The 21,746-nt window shown below is 36.0% G+C and overlaps 1 protein-coding gene across 1 annotated transcript in view; it reads right to left on the bottom strand.

The window, feature by feature from the left end:
* Positions 1-7,216: 7,216 nt before the first annotated feature.
* The window catches only part of LOC136256068 (uncharacterized), a 62,717-nt gene continuing 48,187 nt past the window's right edge, over positions 7,217-21,746 (bottom strand). The window contains exons 14-22 of the mRNA XM_066048991.1: positions 17,490-17,852; positions 17,335-17,399; positions 16,885-17,231; positions 15,913-16,191; positions 14,751-14,910; positions 13,284-13,376; positions 13,108-13,221; positions 12,953-13,038; positions 7,217-7,635 (exon numbers count right to left, since the gene is read on the bottom strand). Of these exons, the coding sequence (XP_065905063.1) occupies positions 7,410-7,635; positions 12,953-13,038; positions 13,108-13,221; positions 13,284-13,376; positions 14,751-14,910; positions 15,913-16,191; positions 16,885-17,231; positions 17,335-17,399; positions 17,490-17,852 (1,733 nt within the window). The 3' untranslated portion in view covers positions 7,217-7,409. The remainder of the gene's footprint in view (positions 7,636-12,952; positions 13,039-13,107; positions 13,222-13,283; positions 13,377-14,750; positions 14,911-15,912; positions 16,192-16,884; positions 17,232-17,334; positions 17,400-17,489; positions 17,853-21,746) is intronic.

Genomic DNA, 21,746 nt, shown 5'->3' with positions numbered 1-21,746 from the left:
TGACGCTCCTTCACCAAGTTATGATGGTTTAAACACAGGAGTGTAAATTTGCATATGTTTTAGAGAAGATATCTTTGAGGTTTGTAAACGCTGTGGACTCTAGTCATGTGGAAGGTGTTTCTGTCGATCTACAAGTTGATATGGTCCACTGTGGCACTGTTCAAGCAGCGTTGCTTTCAGCAAGTCCCTCAAGATTAGTCGCCTTGTTGTCAACTTCACGAGCAAAGCATCCAAGTAAGCTGATGGCAATTATTGCCAATTGAGGACAGATTTTCAAACGAAACCAGACGAAGAAGACCGTGAAACACAAGGAGAAACAGTACTAACTGTTTTATTATTGATATCTGTAAGTATATAACACTTTCTGTTATGAAACAGTTGTTGGTTAAACATCATGCATTTCCGTGGGTATTTTTTTAATATTGCCACTATAGTGGCTTATGTGCCTTAAGGGTTAAGAAGATTATAAAATTGTAGCTAGGTTTGGAGCAGTCAAGCAATTCCGCTGAGAGACAACATGTCAAACAAACACACACTCACCTCTTTTACTGATACCCAAAAGATTCTTGTCCACTCACGTAAGTTTTCAAATTCTGTGTTAGGGCCACACTTATTGCAACATACAGCAGTACTAAATTTCTCTTTCATAAATCAAGCCAAAACTTCAGTTTTCAACTGAGTGGCCTTTGTTTGTAAAACTCTGAATCTCTCATCAAAATGACAGCGATCTGCTATAGTACCTAAAATGTAATTCTCAGTTCTTCTTAGCTCTGGTCTACCACATTGGTTCTGTCATCCAGGTCGTATTCCACTCTGGTTCTGCCATCCTGTCGGAATTGCCTTCCATTCTGGTTCTCCCTCCTACGCCCGTCCTGCTATAAGCACTTTCTATAACTACAGCAAAGACTGAATTCACCACAAAAGGACTTCTTTGTATTCGTCACCAACTCATCTCCTTCATCTTGTGTTCCCTCGCGTTGTCACCTCGGATGACAGCTGCAAGTCACGTGATAAAATCCCACATTAGCATAATTCGAGGGTGGGGTCTATTCTACGGAACGGAACGGAACGGAACGGAACGGAACGGAACGGAACGGAACGGAACGGAATGATGGACTAAACCACGGAACGGAACGCTTTCTTCAATTAAAGCTTGCAACTTACCATTGCTGAAACTGTCCTTACAAGTTATCAGTGGCACCTCCAGTGGGTGATTAAACATAAGATAAAAAGAATTAAAGGATCGATTGTGGGTTCTTGTTGGTTGTCATTAGTAACGAAGTATTAATTTTAGCATTGTAGCATAGGATGAGCTGTATCAGTGATGTTCATCCATGGTTCATCTACGGATATATCAAGAAGGGCACTTTATGTGAGCTGTTTTGTTTATTTTGACGTTAGAAAACAGTCTGGGCAGGCTTTTCAAGTCATAAGTCAGTGTACAAATAAAGCAAGCAGGAACTGTGACTGGTAACAGGAAAGAGCCGGCTGAATTAAAACTTGAAGAATTTTGTGCAGTGTGTGAGGAGCAAATATTTTGGCAGACCACAAGGAGGCTATATTCTGCAAACATCACTGAAGTGTATATATGCATGAAGTTAGTAGCAGCCGGTGCAGCTGACTAATGCTGTGTTCAATAGTGAGCTGATTTTTTCTGTTGCACAAATTCAAGGATGTGTGTGACTACTAGCCTTGAATCAGGCTAAATGCCAAAACTCCAAGATCAACCAAATCTCAATTATAAGGTTTCTATGCATGTGAAACCATGCCCATAGCCACCAGGCAAACGTGATTTGGACCAAGATGCGTGTGTAATTTCAATGTATCTAGTCAGACCTGAAATGGAACGCTCACATTAATTACATACCACCTAAGAATCCTAAGTATAACATTTCACATGCTTCATTTCAAACAAAACATTAAATTTGTTTGTCTATTTTCAAGTGATTCCCAGTCCATGAAATTACAGTGGGATCACATGTGTTTGTTACACTGCGGGCTGCTCTGTGTTGGATCTACTCTAGAGTTGAGATTTCAAAGTAGACTGCCAATGTACCGACACTGTTGTAGCATATTTGAGTGGAGGACAAATGAATACAGTATTGCTAGATTATTTATGTATACAAATTTTTCATAATGAAATTGATATCCCATTTTGATTTGTAGCTACCTCCACTTTGCAACATATTCAAAAACAAGAAGTTACCACTCTTTTAATCTCCAACCACTGTCATTAATTAACCAAGATCTCACCAGTCTTAGTCCAGCACCTAAGCCAAACATTTGTTCACTTTTTGATAAAAGTACCAATTTTTTTACAGAGTATATGGAGCGTGCACTAAGTGTTTTAAGAAGGGGAGGCATGTAAAAAGTCCTCAGGAACACCCCTTTTTGCATCCTGACAAGAAAACTATTTGTTACTATTAAAAATCAATCATGTTTCTATCAAGTTAACTGCTGGGCCTAGTATCATAGTAGTACAAAGCATACAGCTGGAACATAATAACCTATTAGTAATCTATAAAAAAACAAATAGTTTTCTCACCAAGGCAGTAAACAAAATCACTAAAATTTCCATTTGCAGGGATTCTGTTAAAGTTTTGGACCTTCAAAGCTGACGATTGTGTAGTACTATGTATAAGGATCATCCTGATGTGTATCGTTTCTTTATTAAAGGGGTCTAACAAAAGTTATTTAAAGCTAAAGTCACAGGTGGATATCTCAACAGAAAACCATGAATTACAGCAGTTCAATTATCAAGCACAGAGCTTGAACAAAAGGTCCCTTGTCCTTATACTGGGCACCATATGAAAGGTAATTAAATTTCTAGTTTAATGAAGGCAGTTGCAAGTTGTTTCAACATCTTGTTCTCAAGTTACAGCGCTTTCAATTCAGTGTAATAGCATATTAAGCAAGAAAAGCACAAGGATGTGTCATAAGGTACTTCTTAGTGCTCAAAATTTCACTTCATTGGAACCCAGCTCCTTTATGCTTATTTTGACCATTATCACAGCACTAAGAAATACCTTAATACTCATCTGTGTGCTTTTCTTGCTTATGCTATATTACACTGAATTGAAAGCACTGTAACTTGAGAACAAGATGTTGAAACAACTTGCAACTGCCTTCATTAAACTAGAAATTTAATTACCTTTCATATGGTGCCCAGTATAAGGACAAGGGACCTTTTGTTCAAGCTCTGTGCTTGATAATTGAACTGCTGTAGTTCATGGTTTTCTGTTGAGATATCCACCTGTGATTTTAGCATTAAATAACTTTTGTTATACCCCTTTAATAAAGAAACGATACACATCAGGATGATCCTTATACATAGTACTACACAATCGTCAGCATTGAAGGTCCAAAACTTTAACAGAATCCCTGCAAATGGAAATTTTAGTGATTTTGTTTACTGCCTTGGTGAGAAAACTATTTGTTTTTTTATAGATTACTAATAGGCTATTATGTTCCAGCTGTATGCTTTGTACTACTATGATACTAGGCCCAGCAGTTAACTTGATAGAAACGTGATTGATTTTTAATAGTAACAAATAGTTTTCTTGTCAGGGTGCAAAAAGGGGTGTTCCTGAGGACTTTTTACATGCCTCCCCTTCTTAAAACACTTAGTGCACGCTCCATATACTCTGTAAAAAAATTGGTGCTTTTATCAAAAAGTGAACGATTATGTCAATTTTAAGGGCTTATGTACTGCACTATCTTTGTTTTTTCCATCTACAATTTTGCTTTGGAGCAATAATTATCTAAAGGCTCTAATTCATATTAAGTATTTAAATCTGTAATTCACCTTATTGTAGTTGTACTAATTTTATTGATTTGTCTATGTTTTCTTCATTTTCCTTTGAAGTTGTGCAGTATAGGTAAACAAAGACTCCCATCTTATTCTAGGATTTCTATTGACCAAGAAAAATTTAATTATTTGTATACAGGCTCAAAATTGAGAAAATATAAAGAAAGTGAATTAATATTATACAGTCAGTTTGCTTTTGGATAATGTCTCCAACCGCAACAAAAATTTGATGAATCCATGCATCTCATCACTGGTCGTCTGAACATTGTGAAAGTGATACCTCACTCAATCAACCATATACGTATTCTGTTTACTAGACTGAATAAAGTCATGATCACCTAGCCTTTTCCTGTCACCAGTAACTTTCTAGTTAATTTCTCTGTGGATATTATGCTCTGAAACTGAAGAAATTGAGTGGTCTTCTAAACTATTTATCTTGTCAAGATCAACAGAAACAACTGACATCCAATCAGCTGCTGTATTGTAGTATCAAAACTTGCCTTGGTCATGCAATAAATGAATTGAAGAGACCTGCTTGATATATCAGGCAGTAGAACAACCACTGCATGAGACAGCTATTAATATTTTATTATTATCCTATTCCATTTTCCTGTAGGTTCCACTGATAAAATATAATTTCAGCAATGATAGCGGCTAGCCAAGCTGCAAGTTTTGATTCAGAAAGCATTCCATTCTGTAAAATAGACCCCATCCTGGATTCAACTCACTACTCAGGCTGAGATATCTGGCATTAGTCCACTACTCTGTTAATGAATCATTGATGTTCACACAATATAGCCTCCTTGAAGTATCTGAATGTTTGCTCCTCACACACTGCACAAAATTCCTTTAGATTCTGCTTAGACTAAGTTTGTCACCATACTTGTTTCCTTTGTAGTGTAGTTACATACTGATTTATGCCGATTAGAAAGGCTGGGCCCCAGACTGTACATTCTGAAGTCAAAGTAAGCAAAAACAACTCACATACTAGTAAAAACAGGTCATGCATTAAGTTCCTTACTTGATACATCCGAAGATGAACACATTGAGTCAGCTATTAAATAATTCCCACAATTAGTAGAACTCTACTTCGTTACTAATGACAACCAACAAGAACCCACAATCGATCCTTATTCGTTTTATCTTTCTTGGGGTACGTTTGAATACCTGCTGGAAGTGCCACCGATAACTTGTACAGCAATGGTAAGCTGCAAGCTTCAATTTGAGAAAGCATTCCGTTCCGTAGTTTAGTCCTTCATTCCGTTCCGTTCCGTTCCGTAGAATAGACCCCACCGTAGACTTGTGTGTTGCTATATGACTTGTGTGTGTAATCTGCAGGGGTGATCTGCTCCATTAGTAATTTACCGCTGGTCGTTTTCGTTCCCACTTTCCGTGTCCGTTTTCCGTTCCCGTTTCCGCTTTCCTATAATTCCACTTACCCAAAATTTACCTATTATGCTTAAACTTATGCTCAATACTTACCCATTATGCTCAAATTATGCCCAATTATTTATGCCTCAGTTCTCATGCTCTGCTAATAATTTCCAATTTATGGATAAATAATAAGTGGCTGAAGCACAAACTTACTTGTCAAAATGCATACTATGATCACAGAAAAGGTCGATATACTCTAATAGAACAGTCAGCTATGTGATTGTTCTATTAGAGTTACTGACTGTTCTATTAGAGTATATCGATCTTTCTGTGATAGCTATTTTGATAAGCAAGAATTCATACTATTACACAAATATTCTACCTATTATGCTAGCATTATGCTCAATGCTTTCAGACACCTATTATGCTCAAATCGGCGGGTCCCTACCTACATTATGTCAGCTCTTTCTGGTTCTCCTAACTTAGGCCACACTATAAACTTAATTATTAGTTTCTCATCCTAGCTCCTGCACTCAAATTAATACCAGTGTGGGAGGGCTGATTTTTATTTTTTTACTGACTAGATAGCTGAATTAGCTAGCTAAAATAACTCAAAATGGAGTTTTCTTAGACTGCTCTAGCAAGGTAAGTACCAACTTTAAAAGGTGCTGGATGGCTGCACCGCTATAGGCCACCAGTGGTGGCAAAACATCCTTGATGAGGTAAGAAAAACGGCGGTGCGGGTGGGGATGAGAAACTAATAATTACGTTTATGTGGCCTTAGCAACATTTGTTACAATTATCTTAGAACATTTGTGAATGCTCTATTAGAGTATTTCACTATAAAGTGACTGTTCTATTAGAGAGTATAACTTGGAGCTATGTACACTTGAATGTATTTGAGTGCTATGTTGCAGTTTCCACTGACTGCTCAGTCTGTCAGAGAGTATCGACCTATTATCATGGAATAAGCTCCATAGTTTGAAATATCCACCTAAATATGCCAGCATATTGCTGCATGCGATATTTGATGCAGGCCTGTGCTCTACAGACATTCTTGTGGAGTTGTCAAGCATGAGAAAATACATGATGCATGATAATTTTTATGCACACTGTACTGCAGACAGTTTTATTCAGGATACATTGCCTTTATCATTTGAATACCATACCTAATGACCTTCTTGGTAGACTATATTGTGTGTTTGTGTTGCCAATATTAGACTACTGTGAATTTGACAAACAAACAGTTATTAAGTACACATTGATTACATGCATAAGAATGACTGATATAAAGATTTAAAATCCACCAGTTTCCTTGTAGCAAGTTCCAAATTTGTGTACCATTAAAATAATAATAATTACTCTTTGCTAATTTAGCTAACTCTTGGTACAAATAGCTAAACGATGTGAGCATATATGCATTATACAAGCAACATGAGAAGTGATGTCAACAGTGTCGATGGTAAAAGTGTTGTGTAGATATGATGGTGATTATGCAAATGATTACGTTTAGATAAGATCGATTTCTGACAAGGGTTGCATGATAACGTTGTCACTCTGTCAGAGTAATACTCAAATACAGGAACTGGATGGTGAATAGAAAAATTGTTTATGAATGAAGTCTTTCAAGTCGTTTGAAGTGCATGGTAGAGGAAGACGGTGTCCACACTACATGATGATGATGGCATACGACTGAAAGATGGTAGGAAGTAAGTGCTCTGTGAAAAAGAATTACTTTTTGTATAAGTTTGCTTTGGCTGGCTGAACAGTTCTTATAAACAACTGTACTAGGAATAAAGGTAGACCTTGTAATGTTTCTTATATTGGATGGTTGCAGAAAGCAAAATATTGGACAAGTTTGGCTTTGAAGCTAGCTGGATGTTGTTTTGGAGATCTTCTTCTGCAGTTTGAACACAGAGAAGATTGTGATCAGTAGTATGGTATTTGATAGTAGATATGCTTTAACAAAATAACCTATTTCCTTGCAGTTGTGATTGTATGTACATAAATGTGTGTTGACTGTTGTAGCTGGCTAATCCAAATTGACTAGTACATTTTATACAGATTTAAATTACAGGAAAAAGAAACATATATACAACACTCATTAAAGGAACTATAAAATTTCAGTGCACAGCTACCACTCATTGTCAATTGGACACACATGCATTCTGTTAATATAAAACCCGACAGTTTAATACTGCAATAGCTAGTACTTCTGACTTAAATTTTACTTATAAACTGTTTGTAATTCATGATACAACAAATTAGCATAAGATGATGGATCAGGTGGTGATGAAGATGATGGTGGCGATGATGGGGGTCTGCCAACTGATAAAGCAACATTTCCGTGTAGCTGAATATCACCATCACTGATTTCTAATAGGTCCTCATCAGGCTTGTTGAGGTACTTGGTGATCAGTATAAATGCTGGTCTGCTGTTTGGATCAGGATGCCTACACCATAATATTGAGAGGCACATTGTATTAGCTGCAGTTATAAGTTGTCACATGCACATTCTCAAAATACTACTAAGTGTTCAGCCATATATTTAGTGTCTTAATAAACAAAGTGTGGCTACTATATTTGATATAAGCAGCAATTTTTGTTCGCTTAGCCTAATGCTGCTGCTGCTGGTGGTGATGCTGCTGCTATTAATTTTATAGATGTCTAAGATGCTTTAAATCAATCTAAACACTGCAAATAAGCAGGTTATCATCCTCTCCCCTCATATGGGTTGGAGAATTAAATGCACATACGTACATATAACTAGTGAAAAAATGTATGTATGCCTGTTAACTGTGTAAAGGGTTCATGCTTAGGGGCCTGCAAAATATGCTCCCTATATTCTTTCTAGCAATTATTCCCAAAATCATTCCCTAATACAGTGTACTTTCTGGAATTCTTGAAATACAACTACTTGCATCTGTTTTCTTCTGCAACTGTAGAGTCAATCATCAGCAAGTATAAATTGTAGCTTAAAAGACTGAGATTAGAGCAGTCACATTACATTTGGGGTGACTGTTTTACAGCTAGCATTAGGGTAGATGAATGCTCTATTGGAGTATCTCAACTTTTTACTCCGTCTTTATGCTAGCAGTGTTTGAAAGGTGTCTCCAAGAGAATTTTATATATAATACTGCAAGTAAAATTTACAAATTATTTCTAAAAACCATTCTATTATTCTGGAATTATTCCTGATTCTTTTTACCATACACCATAAACGAGGAAAGTTTTGCTGGGCAAAAGTTTCACATTTTTTGCAGTTTCAAAGCAAACCATGAAAGTTTCCCCACTAAATTGAATCAAGCTTACTAGCTGTTATTTACAATTGTAAGTTGTACCATGAAGTTTTTTTTTACTGCAAATACAGTGGCGTAGCTACCATTGAGACAACCGAGGCAGCTGCCTCGGTATAAAAAAATGCTCAACTGAACAGGCTGAGCAGGCCTGAGGATTTTCTATTCAAACATTACTAGACAGCATTACTGTACCACACACAAAAGTATCTATGGCTGTAGTACTAAGCAGGGCCAGAACCCTTGGTGACACAGTCCGGCATTGAATGGATCACTTTTCAGCTACGAGTTTGTAAAAGATCGATATACTCTAATAGAGCAGTCATCGTAATATACTCTAATAGAACATTCAGTACAGATTATAGCCACTGTTCTCATTACACTGCTTGGTCTAAATCATTTACATTTATGCTAATCAGTTGATCATGCATAGCTATATCACATATTAGCAGTTACAATAAAAAATAGCCTCCACATGCCATTTCAAAGCATATATTTTCAAAAATTTCCTTAAGGGAGCATGCCCCTAGACTCACTAGCTTGACATAATTAGCACATGCAGTTGAACATCACATCAAAGAGATAAGCTCTGACTTAAAACATCACAGCAAATCAATGCTGAAAAAGTAGTGTGCATGACTATGACTACCACTGCAGTCCACGATGGCCTGATCACTCAAAATATCTCCGGAGTAGTCTCATTCAGTTTTTATGTTGAGTGCAATTACACTAGTCTAAAAATTGAAGCTTAGTATGCATATACTGTAGCATTAACTAAGCTGGATACTTATGACATGTAGAAAATGCTCAAAGTCTTCTGAAACAATTTCTTCCATCCAAACAGAGAGTCAACCTGCAAATGCTGTACCACCCAATCTTGAAAGTGTGTGTGAATCAGTTGAGTCAGAAGCTGACCCTCTCAATTATTTAAATGAATAAACTTTGCCTCGGTAAAAACATTTCCTGGCTACGCCACTGAAATAGTCTTGGTAAACCTTAACTGTGAAACTTTTGCTCAGCAAAACTTTACCCATTTACACTATTACTCTTAATTATTCCAGCATATTCTGTGGGTCCCTCCCTATTCATGCTTTAATTGTGATATTGCATTTTGGTGACAAGTTATGGTGGGAAAACATGTTTTCTTAAAAAACAGATATTTAATTCCAGAGAGGATACACTGGAAAGGGGTAGGCCAGATTTATGTCAGCCTTTCAGGTGCCTTAAATGGTGATTGTTTTCTTTTTTTCAATTATCTTGTCAAAGTGGCAAAATTTGTGATTTAATTGTGATGCTATAGTAATGTATGAAATTTACAAATGTCTTGCAGAGAATCATCATAGGATCACAACAAATGTACAACAATGAATGTATGCTATAATCACTAAGTCATAACACCTTAAGGGATGTGCAGAATAACTTTGGAATTAACACATAGGTGGTAAAACATCACGAATGATTCGGACTAACTGATAATTTTAATTGAAGTTATGTTACAAAATTTCACTTGCAGTAGCAAAGAAAATTCTCTTGGATGCACCTCTCAAACAAAAATCCAGAACAAAGTATGAGATACTCCAACAGAACAATCACGTACCCTAATAAACTCAGACTGCTTTATTAGAGTATCTGGGACCTTTAAGTTACAGTTTTGTGTCTACTAATAATTGTGTGATAATTGCAGAAGAAATACATACTGCTTATTTACATATGAAATAATAGGTAAAGAAAATGAATTGCTGAATGAGTACTTGATGTTATAGGAGCACGTTATGCTTGTGTCTGGCCAAATACATACATAAATGGTCACTTGCTGAAATATTTGTAATTTCATCTCTTAGAGAATGGAATGCATATAATTATAGTAACCTTTGATCTTCAATTAGGAGAACACTGAGGTCTTTAAAATCTACTAAGAGGCCTACTACCAGATCATTACAGTGGTTGGAGACCTCCTAAGCAATTTATTCAGATGTTCAATACATTCACTATATTACGCATCCTACTATACAAAGATGTATTTTAACTAGTGCTGAAAGGAATACCAATTTTTACTATTTGAATAGTTGTGAGGTGACCGAATATTTGATTATTTGTTAGTATGAATAAGCATTGAAACGCTTGTTAGGGATTAAGGTAACTTACTCGATCTCTGTAAGTGCAGATAGATCATAATAATAGGGTGTGGTCACTGGCTCAATTATTTTTAGATCTACATGGTGAAAACAAGCAATGGCAAATGGCAACCATGTCCATTGAAATATCATGCAACCTGGAGGCTTTACAAAAAGATGTTAAATATTAATAGACAAATTTCATAATAATGAAAAATCAACCGTTGCCCCTAGCAACCTAACTTTTACATTATTTGTAGGTGTCACTGTCTTAAGTCTCCTCTCCAAGTTTTAAAAGGATAGCATATATAAGTCATGAGATACCGTAGATCAGGAAATATTCGACAGTAAGGATATTTTGTGGTTGCCTCTACCAACAAAAATAAATTAGGCGAAATATTTTCGCTCTTGAATATTTTCTATTTGCAAAATATTTCTTGGAGGCTGAGCCGTCAAAACCGAGGTCAAAGCACTTGAGGAATGAGTATGCTGTTGGAGAAGAAAGACTAACGGCTTACCGTCAGGGTTCCAATATCTAGTCTCACATGGCCAGTCACAGCTGGGCATCCATCACAATTGCCCGTCCAATATACAACAGGTACCCGTATATCAACGGTTTTTATCGTATCTTGCATGTTCATTTCTGGCACACCAGTAAAATTATTTGCTGTACAGAAAAATTTGCTAGTAAAATATTTTCGTGGCTTGGGCTGTCCACGAAATTATAACACACATTATTTTTAAACTAAATTATCTCGAATGAAAATTTCCCGATTTACGGTATGACATTTTGAAGTTACAATTTTTCCATACATTGTCAATGGAAGAGGCAACAGTTGCTCCTTCTTGGTAATCACACAAATCATGGGATTCAAAGGATATCATATCTTAAAACCTATATACACTATCCATTTAAAACTAGGAGAGATTATTGTTGACATTTACACCTACAAATTATGTAAAAGTGAGATATATGTACTTTAGAATTTTTGGTTTTGTATACGTTGAAATACCTCTTTTTTGTGATTGCCCAGAAGGGGCAACTGTAGCCCTCTCACATAGACATGTATGGGAAAACCACAAATTTCAAAATGTCATATCTTTTGACACATTTTATAGTTATAACACGCTTATGAGGGATATGACTAAATTATACGCATGATTCATGAGAGCGTGCAGCGCTTGAGTGAGAGTGCGTATATTTAGTCATATCCCGAGTTATCGTGTTATAACTGTTATATTCTACACCCCAGTAGACGAAAACGATTTTAGATAGTAAGTTATAGTGAAACAGCACCTCCTGGAGATGGAAATCAATAGAAATGCTTGATGGATCAGACGTTTTACATTTTTAACGGTGCCACACCCACATAGTCACGATTAGTGAGTTATTCACGAAGGAGACAAGAGTTCATTGAAACTTGTTCCAGTTCCTGAGGTGAATAATTGTTGGTTGATTTAGGCACTTGTTATTAGAGACTTGTTTACCATTTAGATAAGGATTTCGCGGAATGTGTGAAGTTACACCATATATGGTAAGCGTAGCCACAAAGCGTGGTATATCAGTTATATACCACAGTTTGCCATGGTATATCAGTTATATACCACAGCGCGGCGCTATTGATCTCAACCACAGGTGTGGTATATATATATATATATATATGCTATCCTTTCAAAATTTGGAGAAGTTACTTTAGACATTATCACCTAAAAATAATGGGAAATTCAGGTTGCTAGGGGCAACGGCTATTTCTATATGCTATATAACCTTATTATGGGATTTGGCTATTAGTAGGGATCCAGCCTAGTGATCCATATCTCTTGTTACACCACTAGGCTGAATCCCTACTACATTTTTAATTTTAAATATACTAGTATAGAAGATGATCAGGAGAGCTCCAATCAGGGTAATAAGAGGACGGGTGGTAGGGTGGACAAAGGCCTGTTTTAAAAATAAAAGAAGCACATGGGTGCATTAGGCCAACCTATGCACGGACTAGTAAGGGCTGGCTAAAATGGGAGAAATTACAGTACAGGTCTTTGAAGTTGTGCAGCCATCCCCTGGTAGGCCAAATCTCTGCCGGATAGATTTTGATTTTGATTAATAGCTTATTCGTGCAGCTTATGTCTGTGGAGAAAAATCTAACCTGCTGTCTCCAGAAGTGGTCACATGTAAGAACGTCTGTTGACAAATGCAGTACTTCCCCCAATTTTACTCTTCCATATACATATACGTAAGTATGCTACAATACTCTAAGTTAGGATCTGGCAATTACATAGATGCAAGAAGTTTATTTAAACAATTAAATTGCATTTGTATACTCATACTGTAAATCAACACCTGCACATAAAATTCTCACCAACATCGAATCATTAACTTGTACATTAACTTGGGACACCCTGATGGTGGTGGAAGTCTGTAACCACTGTTGATTACTGAAAGAATCTACAGAGAATGTAGAACACAAATTAATATGATGTAGGATATACAAGTACAGTAATTGTGTATGTATACCTCTTTCAAAGGAGTTTCCTCAAAAGGCTTGCACCCCAAACTCCACATCTCATAAAGTACACAACCAAAACTCCAGACATCACTGAATGTGGAGTATTTTCTATATTGGAGAGCCTACAGATTAATTTGCAATGTAGAACAATATGATTGCTGTGTCATGGGAAAATATAGCTTACTTCTGGGGCTGTCCATTTAACAGGGATCTTTCCTCCAGATGTGAAGTAGTATTTTTGATCATCCAAATCTCTTGACATTCCAAAGTCAGCAATCTTTGTAGACAGAGGGTAATAACACATGCAGTTGAGCATGATACTGGATGTACACATCTTTAAGGCATTGAATACTATTTTTCTTTCTAGCAATTCTTTTATTTTTCACCTATTATGCTCCATATTTTGCTCAAGAATTATCTATCTTGCTCAGCATTAATCTTTGTTAATTGACTATTTCTAAGTGCAAAGCTACAATTTCACCTTAAAGTGACTGTTCTATTAGAGTATCTCGATCTGTACTTGCTTTTACAACATATAGCAAAAGGCTAACTAATATTGCTTAACATATGTGACTGTTCTATTAGGGTAAATCGATCACCGCTTGCTCTTCCTGTAACAATTACTATGCATTTGTTGATATTTTATCATGTGTGACTGTTCTATTAGAGTATCTCGATCTTTTGTGTAATTTTTATATTCACTTCACAAAATTGCACCTATTATGCCAGCATTTTTCTCATTGCTTTTACCCACCCATTTTGCCAAAAGTTTTGTCGGCAAAATCAACACATCTCTACAAAGTAAATGTTTTTCAGTGAATCGTATTTCACATATGTACATGTACAAATTAACCGTATGAGTGGCTGAATTTTTAAGGCTTAGCTTTTACGACACTCATCATACTGAAAGCTTGGGAGAATGAAATACTAGCAAATGTTGTTTGTGCAAAGTGTATATATCAGGATTTAAAACTACGTTAGTACAATTATGAGGGTATATGTTGCTTTACTGGTTTTATGCCGCTTTTAGGGACCTGCCTATTATGCTTTTATTTTACCTATTACGCTATGCTGCACTGCTCAGAATTTTTGCCTATTATGCTCAAATTATTCTCAATATTTATGGCCTCAGTTCCCATATTTTGGTAATAAATTTGAGCGATTAATAAGTGGCTGAAGCACAGATCATAAATCCTTGCTTGTCAAAATGCATGTCACAGAGAAGATCAACATACTCAAATAGAAGTCAGCTTCCTGATTGTTCTATTAGAGTTACTGACTGTTCTATTAGAGTATATCAATCTTTTTCTGTGATATGTATTTTGACAAGCAAGAATTTATGGTATTGCAAAAGTATTTTGCCTACTATGCTAGCATTATGCTCAATGCTTTCAGGCATCTATTTTGCTCATAATTATGCCAGCATAATAGGTGGGTCCCTAGCTGCTTTAAAAACTGCAAACATACTTAAGACAGTCAACGTGAAAAAACCAGTTAATGTGAATTTAATGGGTGTGGCTATAACAGGGTTGATAGTTCTATTTAAGACTTATACACTGTAGCTTCTGCTTTGTAGAACAAATTTTAACTCAGCCTTTTAATTGGGATGCTTATTACCCAAGCACTATATGTACAGTACATGTAATATTACCTTGCAGATGTCTTGTTCAGTCAACAATACATTCCTGGCTGCTAAGTCACGATGTACAAATCCTTTGTTAGCAAGGTAGTTCATTCCTGCTGCAATGTCTCTGGCAAATTTCAGCAGAAGTGGCGGTACTGTGTCCGGAACTTCTTCTCCCTCCATTACACTATACAACAAGATGAACATGTATGTGCTAGTTAGTGGTGAATAGCTTTTGAATATTAAACATCTACGTCATAATAAATGACAAAGACATTGTATTATGTGTGTAAGTTTCACAAGTGTTGTGGCTCATACATGTGCACTCCTAGAGTCCTGGCATGTTACATAATATATTGTAGTATGGTGCGTGGGCAGATCAAAGGCTGCCTCCAGCATTACAAATCAGTTGTAATCTGGTTTACAAATAATTGTAGCATGGCTAAGTACCTCTTTTTGGCCACACAGTCTGGCCACTAATTAGTTCAAAGACCAGTTTCACATGAAACCAAACACCAGACTGACACAGGAAGTCACAACACAAGGCTAATAAATACATCAAGGACTGGCAAGGAGGCAAATTGCTCTGAAACGAATAAACACACAACACTGCACTCATCTGAATGAAAGGGAAGCAGTACAACTGCCTAAGCTGAGTCGGTAACTGTATACCACAAGCTTGTTCACCAATAAATAAGCTAACCAAGGTTATTACAGCGCTGCACCACTCAAAAATGAATATCAGAAACTTCAGCTACACCTGTCTAAATGATGCGAAACAGTATTGATGATGGCACCTCGCGCTCGTGCATGGCAAATGCACTACCAATGAAATAACTAACCATCAAGACAGTAATCAGTGAGTAAAATTGTTCCTTGTACACAGCGCTCAGCGGTAGCCCTTGCTTTCTTGTTCCTTCCGTGTTACAAATGGGAACCTTTGATCTGCGCATGCCCCATACCACAAATCAGTTAGAACACACCCATTCGGTTTGTGTCTGATTTGTAAACAACTCCACCCTCGGGCCTGAGGCCCTCAGGTGTCGTGTTTACAAATCAAATACAAACCCCATGGATGTGTTACAACTATTACATAGATGGCTGTGAAGCACTTTATACATCCACCCAAATATTGTTTCTCTTTTCACTCTCTTAGCACTATGATACAAATATTTAGAACCCAACTTACTCAGGTTGTAATGAAATTAAATAATCTCTAAGGTCTCCCTTCTTGGCATACTCCAGTACAATCATTACAGGATCTTTTGTGACCATTCCATACATTCTAATAACATTGTCATGAATAAACTGAGCCATTAATGCTGCCTCTTGAAAGAATTTTATTTTGTCTCTTTCAGAAGCTTCTTCATTAAGGGATTTAACAGCAACTCTTCTTGATGTGCCCTTATCTGTCCAAGTTGCTAAGGTAACCATACCAAATTCTCCATATCCTAATTCTTTAATTGTACTACAAAACAAAACAAAATTACAATAAAATACAATAAGCATGTAACAGTGCTTCCAGCCAAAGAATACTAACCAAAACCAGCCTCATTTTTCATTCATGAGAGCTTGGCAGTATTGGTTAGGCATTATCAAGACCAAATGTGCTTTCAAAGTGACCCAAAATGCTTTCAACAAATTTCTAAAATAAATCAATGAAATTCCTACTGACTGAATGATTGATGCCTTCAGCCAAACATAACTCAACTATGGTTAATGCTACAGGTACGGCTTGATTTCTTCACTGTTTGACATTGTTTAGGTCCGAGATATCCCTTTTGCCAATCACAGCACTTACAATGCATACATTATGGTTTTGTCTTTCTTTGCTTCCCACTTCTCTACTACCGTATAGGTGGTGATTCAGGGTAGTGCATCAATGGCTTCTTGTGCTAACTAGCTATCACATTTATACATGGAAATTATCCACTGCATGGTTTCTTAATATTTATTTCTTACATGTGTACCACGATTGATATATACACAGGAAGGAGTGTTTTACTAAATGTGCATCACAGAAGAATGCACAACAGCAGAGATGAGTCAGAATTGAGTTTCAGAAGAGTCTCTGAAAGTTACAATGTTCTCAATGAATACTATATACAGACTTGGTGAATGGGTGCATATGGCCACATGTACATGCATAACTGTACCATACCAAATGCTCTCTGGCATTACTTTCTTGACCATAGTGTCCTTGATTTGAGCAACTAATAAGTTCATGCTAGCAGCAGGCTGCACAAATGATTCAGAATGTCTGTCAAGGTGACTACTTGCTATTGTGTTTGCTTGATTAGGTGCTATTGTTGATGAATCATTACGTGGTACTGCATAGTCATCACTGACTAGTGTTTGTCTGGGTTCATCATCAAATAGTGGCTCAGCATAATCATTGGGAACGGACAGGGAGAGTGCAGTGCTTCTAAATGTTTCATCTTTCTTTAACATTTCAAAATCACCAAGTGGTGAACAAACTTCATCCTTGGGTGCATAGGAACACTGTTCCTTTGGATAGAATGACAATACATATATACGTAAGATTTAAAGTATGTATATTATATAGCTAATCTGACATTATGAATGCTTATATCTCCATACAAAGACTTACATTATCAGTATCATTGGTATACTGAAAAGCAGGATTGGCCTGTTCAAATACTTGACCTTGCATTACTATGTACAGACATCAATATAGTTATGATTCATTGTATTGAGTTGCATGCACATGTCATCATGTACAATAATGTAAAGGGTATACTTTACCTGTACTGATGTTAATGCTTTGTTTTCTTCTTTTTCTCATTAAAACAACAATACAAACACTAATAGAACATAGTAACACAATTAACAGTGAAACAACCACTGCCCCTGCAATTATAGGAATTGTATTTCCATCATTGCCACTATCTGCTTGATCTTTACTGGTGGTAGTTGTATCTTCCTGACATACTGTTTCATTACCACTCCAGCGTCCATTACTTTGACAGGTCCTAGTGTCACTACCAGTTAGCTCATAACCAGTGTTACATGTCAAACTACAAGTGTCTTCATAGGAATGAATCCTATCATCTCCCAGTGAACAATTAATTTCTCCATCAGGAGGATGATCAAGTGGTAAACAGGTAACTGTACAATTATAATATATATATATATATATACACATGTGTTTGTGCATGTGTGTACGTACTTATATGATGTATATATGTACGTACTGTAGGTATGTACGTACGCATGTACATACGTATGTGTGTACATACATATGTACGTACGTATGTATGTATGTATGTATGTATGTACGTACGTATGTATGTATGTATGTATGCATGTATGTATGTATGTATGTATGCATGTATGTATGTGTGTATGTATGTATGCATGTATGCATGCATTCCCTCCAAAAACATGGCTGCAAAAAAGGGTGCATCCAAGAAAGAAAGAACTACTAACTCATAAACCCATGGTTTTCCTATGAATTCAAATTCATGGACGATTCATTTGTCTGATTCTATGAAATGTTAACTTTTCATGGGCCATGAATTTTATGCACCCTATGGATTACACATGAATCATATGTATGTATGTATGTATGTATGTATGTATGTATGTATGTATGTACGTACGTACGTACGGTATTGTCAACTTGATATTGCGGTATGACTAAATTATTTGCATACTTTAGTTTGATGCTATTTTAGACCTATAGTACTAGATTTAGACACAGAAATAACCCTAAAAATTTCAGTTAATGACAGAATTGTGCTGAAAGCCAATTGCAATATATTTACTGCAGTATATATCCATTCATATGTGCTGTAAGTAGACTTCCGCACACAGGATATGGTATTTTAGTTACTAAAAGACTTGTCTTTTAGAATTCACGGTATTTGCAGTAGTTTAAAAATTGGATGGTATCAAAAACAGATACCACGGTTTGACTAAAAGATTGTCATATTGCTCAGCACTACATGAAATCCACTTGAATTGACCATGAAACTACTACCAAGTGATGGATGAATATGACATGAATATACTATGTGAAATGTACTATGAAATTTACATGAATATCTCATGAACTTATCAGTTAGACATCTCAATTCATCAATGAAATGTACATGAGTATCCTTGAAATACCATAAACATTTTCTGTGAATCTGAATCTGACACTATGAAATAAGCATGAACTATAAGAGCAATGCCTATGACAGAAAATTGAGAGCCGTAAAGCAGCAACTCCAAAATACCTACACAAGTTCAGTATAAAAATGTGAATTACAAATTATCCCAAATTAAAACTGTTGAGAGACATATGTATTTTTACCCACGTCCTGTACAAGTTATTTGAGATGTATTATGCAAAATTGACAGAGTCATAAGGTTCTGTGCCAGCTGGTTATGGATTATATCAACAAGTCCTCTCGCAGTTCGGTAAATGAGATTATTGAATATACTAATCTCAAGGCACTGGATAGTGCCATGGGTCAGTTCATTACAGTTCTCACTAACACAACAAGCTATTTCAACAGCCTATAAAATTGCCCACACATCATGATCATATGTATAATAACAGATTCCACCACAGTCATTTTACCTGTAGAAAAAGTATACACAATTCACCCCCAAAACATCTTCACTTTAAAAAAAGGTGCTACAAGTACCTGTAACCCAATGCAAAAACAGCTCAGTTGTAGAGAAAGACCTCATGAAAGTAAAAATAACTGGTAACTCAAAGAGCTGATATCTGGAGTGGCCAAGAATCAATCTTATAATACAACTATAACTGCAATTATCAAAGATTTAATCCATACAAGAACATCTTGGCTGTAAAACAGGTGCAGCCATTAAAGTAGAAGTAACTGGTAACCGAAACACCTTATATTTGAAATGGCCAAGAATGAATGTTGATATACAACCAATTGCAATTTTTAAAAAAAAATTAACATTGAATCTTTATCATTTAGCTGTATTTTATATTCACCTTTGCTGTATCCTAAATTAATTTCTTTTAACTCTAATTTGCTGGTAATTTAGCCGCCTTTTTTAATAGTCAGTATTAGGGCTGAGCGATACTACCGTTTTAGCGATATATCGCGATATTTTGAAAGTATCGATATCGCGATATTTTGTTATTAACTATCATGATACCATGCCTGTACATTACTGTCATTAAAAAGCCATTTGCTATGCAGTACCAGGCTCAAGAATCCTTGTAAGTCATAACCTGGTTACCCCTGCAGAGAGGTGTGAACACCATAACATAACTTCAAAGCATGTGTTACAATAACTGTTACTATAAACAAGGTTGACAGTGGCTAGTTTGATGCTACTTTTGAAGACTTCCTGCAGGAATACTGAGGAATACACTATGTAGCACCAGCTATGATTGACATATTTGTAAGTATCGTGAAGTATTCAGTATCGTGAATAGTGGCTTTAGTATCGATCGTGATACTAAAATGGCAGTATCGCTCAGCCCTAGTCAGTATATACAGCAAAAAAAGTGGCCAAAATACCAACCAATTAGAGTTAAAAGAAATTAATTTAGGATACAGCAAAAGTGAATATAGAACACAGCTGAATGATAAAGGTTCAATGCTAAATTTTTGTTGGTCAATGTTAAATTTTTGTTAATTGCAATTGGTTGTATATCAACATTCATTCTTGGCCGTTTCAGATATAAGTTGTTTCAGTTACCAGTTACTTTTACTTTAATGGCTGCACCTGTTTTAGAGCCAAGGTGTTCTTGTATGGATTAATCTTTGGTAATTTCAGTTATAGTTGTATTATAAGATTGATGCTTGGCCGCTCCAGATATCAGCTCTTTGAGATACCAGTTATTTTTACTTTCATGAGGTAATTCTCTGCAACTGAGCTGTTTTTACATAGGGTTACAGGTACATGTAGTTTCTTGGACATGCCTTTTTTACAGCAAATGTGTTTTTGGGATGGCTATCACTCATTTTTGTCAGTGATAGGCTACAACAAATTGGTATAAAAGGTTGATATTTGGAAATGAGCAATTAAAATGCATAATATTATCTTAAGATGCACCCATTGATTACTGTCATCCTGTTTAACAGTGTTATAAAATGGCATTCATACTACTGACTGTTTTATTACACCAGAAGTATACTGACTGTTCTATTAGAATAGATACGTATATCTTTATACCATAACATTCTTTTACTATTTTCAAAATTACAATATCTCATATCTGTCACAGTGGTAAATGCTTCAGACACCTTATGATGCTCACATTTTTACATTAATTGGCAAGTGCCTAATTATAATCATTGGACAAAACATTTAATGCTGAGATTCTGATTCTTATTGTGGAGGCCATACCTATTTGAAAAATTGTTGCTCGGATTTTTTAAGGAAAAGTTAGGGTCGGTAGGTCGAGAAAAAAAACAAAAGATCATATTTTAAAAAAAACCATTCCAAACATGTCATTACATTGTTGACAACGAATTGTACGAGGGTACACAACAACAGCTACTTTCTTCGCTATAACAGATAACCATGCATTAGCTGCCATTTTGGCTACAGGTCTGCCAACATCATGTGATTGTTAATCACGTGAGTTTTTTTTTGGTCATTTATGAAAAGAGGGTCGGTCGAGTCCGAGCAACAACTTTTCAAATAGGTATGGCCTTATAGAGCCTCATGCACATTTCTTATAGTACATGGAATAGCAGTTTATACCTACCATGCAGATCTAATAATACCTTGGATACACAACTTGATAGCTAAATACTTATACATGTCATTACTACTAGCACCTTGTACAGGCTTTGCCTTTTGTGTATGCTTTCCTTTTTGGTAAAATCGATAATTATACAACCAAATACTAAGAATAATACGAAATGCAGTTTAAATTACGTAATAAATAATAATGAATGAATAATTATATAAATAAGTAATAAATAATGTTTGAGAAAACTACAAGGCCTAGAGACATGAACTAAGTGGGGATAGATTCGCCTGTGAATGAAGGCACAACCGTATAATAAGTACGCCTGT

The sequence above is a fragment of the Dysidea avara genome, chromosome 5, assembly GCF_963678975.1.
Source record: "Dysidea avara chromosome 5, odDysAvar1.4, whole genome shotgun sequence".
Classification (NCBI taxonomy): Eukaryota; Metazoa; Porifera; class Demospongiae; order Dictyoceratida; family Dysideidae; genus Dysidea; species Dysidea avara.
Note: the sequence above shows the minus strand (reverse complement) of the source record. Positions and strands in the feature narration are given on the sequence as shown.